A 12,718-nucleotide genomic window follows, 5' to 3' on the forward strand; every position below is an offset into this window, starting at 1 on the left:
AAAATAAATCTGAAGCATATATCTGAATGCCTTAGCAAAGTACTCCAAGCTGAAATTTTATTTTTCTTGACTGTTTGTTTTAACAATTCCCCACAGAAAGGACTTGGGTGTTTCTCCTTGCCAGTAAGAGATGCATATGCAAAATTTTGTATTTGGTTGTGGCACAGGACAGAGGTTGGATGATGACACATCACAGTTCGTGGGTACAGTGAGGTTGTCTTTCTACCACACAGAAACCTGCTCTTGTAAACCCATCTCATGTGCAGAAATGATGCCAGTGCAGCCCAACGTGGTGAGGCTGTGGGTGCAATAAAGTGCAGAGCCATGTGACAACCTCTCAAGAACTCAGTGTGTCTCCTCTTCCTGACAGTTTGCTTCCCTGACTTGATGCTCTGGGATGGTTTAGTGCTGGTGGTGATTGCACAGGCAGTGTTGTCCCACCAGCCACCACTTCCCGGCAAGTGCCCGTGAGGATGTGCTGAGCCAGGAGCAGCACCACGGGGTGACGGGAGCGTTGTCTCCTTGACCCACCACTCTTCTTCTGCCACCTCTTTTTAACAAATCCTCAGAGGTAATGAGTTTAATTTGATAAACCAGGCCCGGGGTGAGGTGTCACGGTGGGTTTGGAAGATAAGCCTCTCTGCTTCTTATCAACAAGAAGCCAGTGCTCCCTGGAGAGCTGTGTTTTTTGGAATGTGTCCCTGCTCCTTGGGTTCAGTGATGGTCTGGTGATAGTGAGGAAGATAAAGATGGTGAGATTGGTGGTAACTATGGTATTACTTCCTTCCTCTGCTTGACCATCCTCCACATCCTTCTTATCTTTAACCATTCTCCTGTGTCCTCGCTTGTGTTTGTCTGTCAGGATGGTGACGTGTCTCCTGGTCGTATTTAGGATGCTGTGAGGTGCAGAGGGAGGAGAAGGGACTTGCTGTGGGTGCAGAGGTGCTTTTGGATAGAGAGGCTGCTTCACATGGACCTGGCATGGAATGTAAGCTCTCACCTTGTTGTGGGAGTGAGTATCTGGCTCACGGAATCCAACCTGTGCTGTATTATAGAATCATAGAATCCTAAAATGGCTTGGGTTGGAAGGGACCTTAAAGATCATCTACTTCCAACCCCTTTGCACGGGCAGGGACACCTTCTACTAGATCAGGTTGCTCCAAGCACCATCCAACCCTGGCTGCCCCAGGGATGGGGCAGCCACAGCTTCTCTGGGCAACCTGTGCCAGGGCCCCCCCACCCTCCCAGGGAAGAGTTTCTTCCTATCATACGTGCACACGTACACACCCCACTGTGTGTACACTGACAGGCGATGCTGGGGTACAGCCCCAAGTAGAACCATCCCAGTGGAGGCGCAGCAAAGGAGTTAACACTCGCTGGCTCGTGCACAGAAACACAATCCCCGTCTCCTCCGAGCTCCCGGAGAGAAATCGGTGAAAACATCAAACCGCACGTCCTGTACCGTGGGGCCGATTCGCCGGAGCTCTGAACTTTCTCTTTGAGGTGGTAATGGCTTGGCTGGCAGCCAGGAGCGGCAGCCGCCAACGGAAAGCGGGGACTTCCAGAGATAAGCTATTTTCAGCCAACGGGGCTTCTCGCCACGAAATAAATAGAAAAAAAGGACGAGCTCTACGTCTGCGGTCATGTGTCCCGCTTTCGTGGATTTGGCCTATTTTCTGAAGAATGGCTGTAATTCAGCTTGAATTTCCCCTGGATTGCTGCCAGCAAAATAGGAAGCTGTTGCTATTGCCAAGGAGCGAACAGGAGTTTATATATGTAACTCAGCCACAGGGATGGGATGACAGCTGACGGCTTAGCTGCTGCTAGGAGGAAAAGCAGACCTGGCAGGAACCTGGATTTTCTCAGGATCACGGTGGTTCAGTCCTTCCTACGTCTTTTATAGTAACACCTTCAATCTGGATTGGACAACGTCGGAACACAATATCCGTGCTCAACACCAAGGGACAGAAGCAGAGGAGCTTTCAGCATTTGGGAAATCCACCTGTATTTGAGTGAAAATCAGAGTTAAAATGGACAGAAAGGAGCTTTAAAGCAGTCCTTTGTAATGCTAACTCTGTGCCCCACTTGTTACAGGTCTATGCTGCGATCCTTTGGTCTCTTCTGTCTCCTTCCCCTGTGCACAGGAGAGGCTGTGTTTTTCTCTTGCAATGGTGTGAGGCAGCTCCTCTGCATCAGGAGATGGAAATCCAGCTTTTTGTGATTGCTTTTTTATTTGTGTAACTTCTTTAGTCAGCGTGTGCGCCATTCCCACCTCTATTTCATTCCTTAATAAAGAAGGGGAGCAGTTTATCATGCTCGGCACAGAGTATGGACGTGGTGAAAGACAGACTGTTCTGAAGGATTTGAACTTAGTTTCCATCGGACAGAGAGACCGTTGTTTGGGGTACTCCCACAACCGCCTTTCCCCCGTGCTCTGGCTGCCGTGGGCCCACAGGGAGCCTTTGCTTTGTGTCTTTAGGCAGCTCTTCCCCCTGTCTGGACTGTGTGTGCTGGGAGCTCTGCAAGTCTGTGATGTTTTAGAGTCTGAGGGATACAGTTGGGACTCAGACCTGCTGTGTGATGGGACGCGAGGCAGAGGTGTGTCTGGGTACCACAGAGTCCATCATCTCTGCCTGTTCTGTCACAAAGGCCAGAGTGTCTCTCTGTGCTGTGCTTGGGTTTTTGCCAAGATACTTCATGCCACACGTTGGACCACCAGATTTCACAGAATCACAGAATATGCTGAGTTGGAAGGGACCCACAAGGATCATCGAGTCCAACCCTTAGCCGTGCACAGGCTCATCCCCAAGAGTCACACCATGTTCCCAAGAGTATTGTCCAAGCACCTCTTGAACTCTGTCAGCCTTAGTGCTATGACCACTGCCCTGGGGAACCTGTTCAGTGCCCAACCACCCTCTGGGGGAAGAACCTTTCTAATATCCAGCCTAAACCTCCCCTGACACAACTCCAGGACCTTCCCTCGGGTCCTGTCACTGGTCACCACAGAGAAGAGATCAGTGCCTGCCTCATCCTTCCCCTCACGAGGAGATTTGAGAAAGACATCACGTTGGAGGCTGTTTCACCTCTTCCAGGCAGTCCCCAACTGCTGCCCAAGGGAATATCTCAGTCTGTCCAGCAGGCAGCACGGTGCATGGGCAGAATGGGCTGTAGCTCAGTTTTCCATGGACTTGGCCATCCCAGCCATGCAGGAGCAGCGTGGTGACCGTGGCTCAGCAGCACTGAGCGATCACTGAGCTCCCTTGCCCAGGCAAAGGTCTGACCGTGGCAGGGCTGACCCTGCTGCAGCAGAAGGGAAAATGAAGAGTGAATTACTGGCACTGGGGCTGTTTGCTGTCGGCCCGATAAAAATGGCACCTTGCCCAAGTCTTCTATAAATCACAGGTTCCATTCGGAAAGGAGTTTTCTGTGGTAATTAATGAGCCAGTATAAAGACATTAAATGGAGAATGTGTAGTGATAGAAAGGCTTGTCATTCACTGAGCCATCTTCCCCCATGTGAATAACCACGAGGGAACAAAGGCCAAACTCCTTATAGACTGAAGTGCACTATCTCTGATAGCTGGGAATGAAGTAATTCTCTGAAAATAACAAAGGCGCAGTGAAATACATTAGTAAACTAATTACAAGAGAGCTGGTAAAAACAGATGCTGAAAATTTAAAGCTATTACTGGAATGATTGCTGGCAGAAAAATGGGGGCTGACAACAAAAAATTAAAAAATGCATCTCATTTAAAATTCATTAGCCTGTAAATCAGGACAGCTCCCTGTCTGAGAGTGAGGCTGATGGCATTTCCGTGGGCAGTCGTGATGAAAAGCTTCCTTGCCTTCACCTTTTTTTCTGGATTCCACTGGTGCCTCCGGAGATGCCGAAGCAAAGTGCGCGCTCGTTGGTGAGCACAGAAAAGCAGGGAAGCCGCTGGCTTTGCTCAGGGAGGTCTGAGCAGGGATGGTTCTACCCAGAGGTGTTGCGAGGGCTGCGATGGAGCAGGATAACGCCTCCTGCTTGGTTGGCTCGCTGCCTCTCCGAGCTGATAAAAAGCAGGATTGCTCGTCCAGGCTCGATATCGGAAGGAGTTGGCTGCAAACAAAGTGGTCCAGGGCCAAAACCAGCTGTGTGGGAGCTTCCTCTTGTACCGTCTCCATCAATATTTGGGAGAGAGATGGAAAACATCGTTATTGTGCAACAAATCAAAATGGTAACTATGTAATTTGTCTTAATTGTGTGTGTCGAAGTAGGAAAAACACGAGGAGCTCCGGATGGGAATCTGGCAGGAGAGACCTGCCTGCTGGCAGTGTGCTGCATGCTTTGCTCTGCCCTCACCGAGCCAGCCTCTCCCAGAGGCTTGCGGACAGCTTACCCTTCATTTTCTCATTATTTCAGGGGGCTGCAGGGGCACTTGAGTGGGATAAATCACCGGCATTTTGCAAAGAGCGAACGTGCTTCGGAGGAAAGTCCTGAAGAAGCTGTTGCTGTGGATGCAACAGGAGGGAGCATCTTCATGTGATGCTGGAGGGTGCCCTGCTTTGGGGTGGGGGAACCTTGTGTGATGCTGGGGTTTCTTAAAAAGTCACCCCACAAAACCAGAGGAGCCCTTTGTGGTGACTTGCACCTCTGTGCAGGTGTCACAGCAGCCAGTGTTGCCCAGCCAGGATCACCCTGGTACTGGAGCACTGTGCTGTTGACAGATAACCTCCTCCTGCACTGCAGAATCACCAGCCCCATGTGCAGCCTGCCCTGGCAAATTAAGAGTTGTTTATGACATTTAATACTCCCCCTTCCCTCCAGCAGCAGGGCGGCAGGACCACAGGTTTGCCTCCACAAATGGTCGCCTCAGGATACACTAAATGCTGTCACGAGCCAGGGAGCAATTTCGTCTTGAAAAATTACTGCAATAGAGCTCCCTGATAAAGGTCTCTCCCAGCAATGCCTCCCTCTTCACCAGAAACTTCTTCTCTCCCTGAAACCAATTTGAGAGCGCTAAAGGGGCTGTTTATTAGTCAATTCCCCTGCAAAACAAGAGGGTGCTGGAAGATGAATAACCACCCTGGGCTGCCTGTCGTGCTGCTCTGCGTAGCAGGTGACACAGTGGGATGCTGCTGCCTGCTCTGAGCATGGAGGGAAGTGGTAAATTTGATCCATGGGATTGCCAAGATCCATCTTTCAAAGTCGTTTATAAGGAGCAGCGTTGCCTCATGTGTAAAGTGCGCCATTGGTACTCCAGGGATGATGTTGGATTTGGGTTGTGACCATGGGTGTCATTTTTTACCTGCCTCTAAAGTGACCAATAGGTTTATTGGAAATGTCTGAGGATGCCCTGGTGGCTCCCATCGAGGGCGTTAGTGCCAATGCACTGGAACTCATTGCTCTTACTTCCAGGCTGGGATGATTTCTGGCTGCAGCCACATTGCAGGAGGTCTTGGATCTGAGCAGGCAACATTTGGGCAGTGCTGCTGCACGAGGGAGAACGTGGTGAAGGCTAGATGCTCTCAGGGGTTTGTTCTGGCATTGGCAGCTCTGTCCCCCCAGGTCATGACAACAACTGTGGTCGGGTGTCGGATATTGGGGACACTCCCTGGCATGCTGTACTGGGACAGCGTGGGCACAGTCTCTCTCCAGCAGAGCAACATTTTGTGAGTTTTATAGAAATTGTGAGATTTTTCAGTATAAAACAGCCTTTGGGACGTATAGCTCCTGTTCTTTTCCATGCATGATGCAGAGGCTGCATTTATCCAGACAAAAATCTTTCCCACTCATGGGAGAGTACCCCTGCATCAGCAACTGATGGTGCTGTAGTTATTTCTCCAATAAGTGAGCTATAATCAATACCATGAATATGCTAAATGTTCTTTAGGACTGGGAGATGGGCTTGGAGGCGTGTGATTGTGCGGGAAAGGCTGGGCGTGCTGGTGATGTGGAGCACATTCAATGGAGCCTCAGGAAGAGGAGTGAAGCTGCAGCACAGGCATTCAGAGATTTCCCAGGTGCCACAACAAGTCCCTGCAGGGACTTTTCCAGAGTCCTCCTCACAGCCCTGGTCCTTTGCTTGTGCAGGGCGGGTAAAGCAACCAGGGACCCCTGAGGATGTTTCCTCCAACCCCTGCTCTGCGTGCAGTGGAGATGCGTTCATTACTTTTACAGGATATTTATCATCCCCACACAGAACTGGCCCCCACAGGGCTCTGTGCTTTTTTCTGCTTCTCAAAGCAGCAAAACCAACAGTAAATCATGGGTCCATCGGGGCTGTTCATTGCTATGAGGCGAGGAGGTGACCTGGGCTGGATTTGGCTCACAGACATCTCACATGTTATGCAAAAAATTGAGAAGCCATAGTCCCAGATCAGGCAGCAATTCGCCTGCTGGTGGACTTGAGTCATAAGGTAGTAGATTTTTTTTTTAACTCTCCTCTTGTAAAATATCTGTTGCATGTTCCCTTCTGTGGGCAGCTGCTGTGTCCCAGTGCGAGGCATTATCTTGGTTGTCTCTCTTTCATCCCTGTCCCAGGGGCGTAGGACAAGGGAAAACAACAGGCCGGGTGGAGACAGACTTTATTCCTCAACCAGAGTCCATCTAATGGGATATCTTCTCAACCTTGTTTAAATTATTCCACTCAACTTGGATTGCACGTGAAAACTAGAGACATGAGGATACAAAATGCAGAGAGGGCAGAGAGCCTGGGTCATCCTCCATCCCTGCTCTGAGTGATCCTGTCAGCTCCACGGGGAGAAAACAACAGCCAAAGCAAAAGAGGAATGAGCATTTATTTGCAAATATTCCAAATAAAAAGTGTGCAAGACTGACCTTCTTTCCCTGTTCATCTGTACACAGAGCGAGGTTGGGTTGTCCTCCCTCTCTCATCTCACCGTGTATTTTGGTTCCTCTTAAATGAGCTGCATTCCTCCAAAAGGTTTTCCTTGCTTCAAACTCTCCTGAGTCTTGCAGCCCATTTTCTTTTGAGATCTGAGGCCCAGCACGGACAATAGAGATTTGGGATTTTCCCCTGCTATGATTAGTGGGCAGGGGCAGAGAGGATTTTCTTCTGTGCTGGGAGTGGCACGGCTGCTCTTTAATATTTTCCCTCCTTTTCCAAAGCTGAGAGAAAGGCGATTTTTCTTCCCTTTAGATGTGAGCGGAGGGCCCCGCTCCTGCTACTCCTGGAGAATTAAATAGATAAATGGGCGGCGCTGTTGTTCACGCTTCACTATGCACAAAGCAACTTGCATTCAAAATTGGGCTCATGGCAGTTCAGCAACAACCTCGCACAAAAGCGTCATTAGACACGCAGGGCCGGCTCGCAGGCGCAGAGGCTGCTCTGCAGCTGGAGTAGCCACCGGGCTGGCGTGACGTGGGCTTTTATTTTAGCTTCATAAAAATGCAATTTTTAAAATTTAAAGGAAAAAAAAATGTAGAGAAAGAAGATGCGGTGTCTTTTTTCCGTGAGACTTGGGAAGGCGCCGCTCTTGGAAGGCAGGTGGGAGAGAGGAGACGATGGGATTTGTGGTGTCCATACGCCCCCCATCTTTTGTGCTGGCTCTTTCTTGCAGGAGAATCCTCCATTTCCAGAGTGTGGAAGGGACAAATGAGGGACCTGTGTCTGCAGAGCCTTCACCTGCTGACTTCTTTGAAAATATTCCCTGGCTGGTTACTAACTTAATGGTGAAGGTCTCCCAAGCCAAGAGGGAATGGAAAATTTAATCCCTCTGCTTACCTTGGCACTGGTGGCTCACAGGGTAAACATTTGGAAAGGAGTTAGGTGCTCAGTAAATCTCACAGATTGTGAAGGTTGGTTCTGCTGGAGCTCTCAGCCTGATTTGAGGGTGGTTCAAGTTTGGGTTTAATTGACATGGTGGTCGTGTTTTAGAAACAACCCTGACTTCTGGTCACCTGAGGGGAAATTCAATTTTTTTAGTAAATAGGGAAATTCAGTATGAATATCAACAGCTGTCACCATCACTGGGGTGAAGCCAATCTTGGAAGGGGTCTACTTGCCCGTGGCTTGTTCTCTTGCACTGGGCAAATCACTTGCCTCCCAGATTTTCACTTTCCTCAGTTGTAAAGGAGCTAACAAAGCCTGCCCTTGGCAGGGGCATCTGGAGGCCCAGGTACTGGAGACACATCTCATAAAGCTCTTCTTCCTTATACTGTGTTAACTTTGAGGCATTTTAAGGTTTGAATTAAACAGGTTGGTGGCAGAAACGTGAAGAAAGGGTCTTCACTTGAGGGCTGCTGTTTGTGGACTGTGTGTCATCCATGGTGGTGAGGATGGTCGGCTGTCCCCAGCATCCTTCTGTGTCAGAACCAACCTGGGTCTCTGTTTCCCCATAAGTAATTTAAAATCAAAAGGCAACATGATAGCAGAACTAACTGGGCTTCCCAAAAGCTCTCCTAACACCATGCTTGCAACTGAACCTTTCAAGTCTTCTCCTCTCCTTGTGCCTGCACAATGTTTGTGTTTTAATGATTCTAAAGGCCTGGGATTTGCTTTGACATACCAAGTTAATGTTTTCTTTTTCTATATCAAATCTGGGTCAATCTCTGGCTTAACACTGATGCTGTATGAGCAAAAAAGGATTGGCCACTAATGGTTTCAATTTAGTTTTTTATGGAGTAGAGAAAATTTCACTCAATACTTATTTTCATTTTTATTCAGTTGGCCTTTCCACAGGGTCTGTTGGGATGGAGAGAGTGTTTGTGCTTTGATTAGAGCAGACCCCAGAATGAAACCTCTGTGAATATGGATGAGCATAAGAGCTCACCTGCACTGCATCCATAGGATGTGTCATCAGGGACTGCGTCCCAGTGGGGTTTAGGTGGTGGATGATCCTAAGCATGGGGTTCTCTTCAGGGAAGAGACTCACCTCTGACCAAATCTCCTCCTAGCTGAGGATCCTATAACATGAGGGAAGAAGGGATGAAGAGTAACTCCTCTACCTCATGTGTCAGTGTGACTGTAGACAGCTCAATCTGAACCTAGCCTTGGCCAACATCTTTTGGGAGGAGGCTCTCCCATGCCTGCAGTATAGGAAGACTGCCAGGACCATTCCTCATCTGCTGTGAGCCCTTGTTTTTTCTCCCTGCCCTGTGCCAATCTCTGTGTACCATGGCCATATCCAGGAGAGGTGGAAGCAAAAGCACCAAGACAGCACGGCTTGGAGTGTCAGTGTGGAGCAGTGAGTGTGCTTGTGATTTATGTTGCTTTTATGGCTTGATGACACCTGGAGATGGCAGAGGGAAGTTTGATGGGAACAGGGTGGCATTCACCCCCTCTGATGATGGTGAAAAGGGCCTGGGGCAGCACCAGTCCTGCCATTGGCACGTGGATGCTGTCTTGCCGGATAGCGGAGACCGCGGGCAGATGGATTAGAGAGAGCCTCCCCTCTTAGGAGCTCGCGGGTGAACATTGTGATTGCATGTATTTATTTTTAAAATTATTATGGCCATTAGCATAGAAATGAGCTGCAGCTCCCTGGCTGCTGGCCAACCCCACCCGGGCTGGCGCAGCTCCTCTCCATGGCAGCTGGAACAATAGTGCCCGGCGGATAACAGAGGTCCTGGCTCTTGCTGAGGAAAGACAAGTGACAAACAGGAGCAAAGCACTCTGCTCCATAAGTTTGTTACAATCAGTTGGGAGGCATATAAAAACCTCACCTGGGTTGGCAGAGACTTAGCCCCTCCAAGCAATGCCCTATAAAGCAGTTGAGTTCCTATCCCTCTCCTCTCCTTCCACCCAGTGATTTATTCCCAGGCTGAAAACACCAGCTAATCACTTACGTGGAAGTTCTGTTGCTGTTTTACAAGGGATACTCCAAAAGTCTTTTGTTTCTGCAACTGTAAATAAACTCGTAAGCCTGTTTTAAAAATAGCATTTTGTAGCTCGGTGCATGAATTTTTAATGCATCTTCTGCAAACCAGCTGGTCTTGGCAAGGGTCACAGTGTTTCCTAGGCATTTAACATAAAACTGTGCTTCAAAGCCACATTATAGGGTCGTTGAAGAGTAATATTTTACTTAACATCCTCATAACTGAATTATTTATAACTTACCATGTTTTATTCATGATAAATATTAATACTGGTTTCTTTAAGAGTAGAGGTTATTGCTGCAGTTTTACCTATAAGAGGTGATATTATTGAAATAAAGGAACGGCAGTGAATTCTGTAGCCAGCAGAGAGAAGTCTGTGCCAGGGCTGTTCTCATTCACACCTCCCTCTTCTTATCAACCCCGTCAGCCACCGAAAAACCTCAGCACTGAGCAAGTGTACATTTGAAAGGAATTTTCCTGCAGGCATTTGAATCCCTCTTTTTTTTTTTTCTTTATTAAAGAGCTTTGCGTCATTCTCATTAATTCTCGGATTCATTTTTTGGTGAGGGTTCATATGCTTTGGCTGCAAGATGCTCACTCTGGCCTGGGTCTCCCTGCAGGCTTCCTTGAGCTCTCCTGCTGCAAGCACCCCTGGATCCCCCATTTTTTGAAGCATCCCTTGCCACCTTGGAAGAGGAATCACCTGGTATGGGAGACCCCCCCAGCAGCCTTTGGGCTCCTTCTCACATGGCTGAGTGCTCTGGGACATGATCAGTCTCATTTCAAGGCTAAATTTATGTGAATTGGGTAAATTGCCATTGCACCATTGGGCTCCATCCTTTACCAGAGAGGATAATTGCATTAGCTTTCATCTTGGGAAAGGGAAATACAATTTTCTCTGATCTTTCGCCTTGTGCTGGTGTGTTCCCATCTGGCCGGAGCATCGCACAGCCACCCCTGATCCTGCTCCCATCGGTGCATCCCGACGTGGGGCTGGCTGCCCATCCCACCCTCATGGCTACAAACCCATCCCAACCCTACGGCCGTGCGGGACCAGGGCTTTGCTCCGTGTTGCTCCATCAGCTTAACAAATCTGCCGTCAGAGGGTGGAGAGCGGTGGTTGCGGGAGCAGCGCAGGTTAATGCAACACATATTTAATGTATGATTGCTAATGGCCATCTCCCATCTGCCTGAGCCCAACTGCAGTTTGCAGATGAATGATTAAGCTGCCCTGACACACAGGCAGCTTGTACCTTAGCAGAGCTACAGTCATTACACTTGATGCATGTAAAAGGGGATGAGGCTTACTTGATTGGGAGAAGGGTGTCATCGGGCTGGGGCGGTGAAGCAGAATCTCCGTTGGACTTTATTTTCTAGGATAATGTGAGAGATCTCCCCGTGGATGCAGCACTTTAAATGAATCATGAGCTAAAGAACCACTAGGATGTTTATTAGCTTTGAATATGTTTATTGCGGAGTCAACAGGCAGCACCTTCCAATTAATTAATAGTAATAATTATGGTATTATTTATGTAGCTCTAACAGCGTGCCAGAGTCTTTCCACATGATGGTTACAGCTGTGGCTGTGCTGGAGCAGGCTGGTGTGTATTTATCCTGCGTGGTTGGGGTGTGTCATTTGCTGTTGGGTGGTCCCAACCCCAGAAGCCTGGCTTTGCTGAGCTCTTGGCAGCTGCTCTCTCTGTCAGCTGAACCCTGTTGCTCCACATGGAAGAGATGTGGCTGTTCCTTCTGCAGTGCTGGAAGGCAGAGCATGCAATGAACGGGAGCACCTGCAAACAGAGATGGAAATCAAGGGCTGTAGGTTTTACCAGGCTGTTGGGGAGCTCTCCTGGTCAAGGTATTTAAACAAAGTGAGTTCAGGAATCAAGCTGTGCACATCAGAAGGATATTTACAATGTACCTAAGACACTGGCAGCAACGTAAAGAATCTACGTCTCTTTTCTGATGTGGGTCCAAAACCTGCTCAAGCTGTTGAGAATGACCTCTGATACATGCCAGTGCAGTGGCTGTGTATCTTGCTGCTCCCATCGACCTCACTGAGGACCATGTGGGTCATGGAGCATGGCCTCCTGTTCTGGTTGTGCAGAGGAAGGCAGATATCAAGAACTTGCCACTAGTCTTGTTTGTCCATGCAGAAAGTTAAGCTGCAAACCAGGCTTCTGCTCTTGCATTACAATCCCATTTGCTAGCTCTGGGAAATCAGAGTGTTTCTAGGTCATGTGAAGTTGTTGACATCTTCCAGTTGTGGATCTCTCTTCACATGTGAATAATTTTGTCTCTCTTTTTGTCTTCCAGCGATGTCCGACTTCCACATCCACCCTCAGAACGCAGTGGTGGAGGAAGGTGGTGTAGCAAGATTCCAGTGCCAGATCCATGGCTTGCCTGAGCCGGTCATCCTATGGCATAAAAACAGCATGCCGGTCAACACAGACAACGAAAGGTAGGACATGTCCAAGCCATGTGCTGCTGGTCTTTCTCCAGGTGCAAGAGAGTGACCAGGCTTGCTATTGCTTTCACAGTTGTGCTCAGAGACAACTAACCTGGGCTGAGGGTCTTGGCCAGTGTTTCTGCCGTGGAAGACTCTTTCCCTTAATGTTGTGGCTTTTCTAGGCTCCCTCTGACCAAACACCATGCAGAAGTACTGGCATCTCCCAGGAGAGGTAGATAAAGCCCATTAGCTGATTTTGAAGATCTTGCACTGATCCTGCATGATCAACCCTCCTTCAGATTTGTTTTCCAGCTTGAAGAACCTGCCCAGCAGTCCTCAAAGAGCTGAATAGCTTTGGCATCCATCATCCCTCTGTGGCTCCATTTTATGTAACTCGTTCTGAGCCAGATCCATGACTTAGGACCTTCTGTGTACTGAACTCTTGCAAGT

General features: G+C 48.7%; 1 protein-coding gene across 1 annotated transcript in view; it reads left to right on the forward strand.

Moving 5' to 3' along the window:
- IGDCC3 (immunoglobulin superfamily DCC subclass member 3) overlaps positions 1 to 12,718 on the forward strand; it is a 97,577-nt gene that overhangs the window by 44,955 nt on the left and 39,904 nt on the right. The window contains exon 3 of the mRNA XM_027644509.1: positions 12,136 to 12,280. Coding sequence (XP_027500310.1) covers positions 12,136 to 12,280 — 145 coding nt within the window. The remainder of the gene's footprint in view (positions 1 to 12,135; positions 12,281 to 12,718) is intronic.

The sequence above is a fragment of the Corapipo altera genome, unplaced genomic scaffold (genome assembly GCF_003945725.1).
Source record: "Corapipo altera isolate COAL_440 unplaced genomic scaffold, ASM394572v1 50, whole genome shotgun sequence".
NCBI classification, from domain to species: domain Eukaryota; kingdom Metazoa; phylum Chordata; class Aves; order Passeriformes; family Pipridae; genus Corapipo; species Corapipo altera.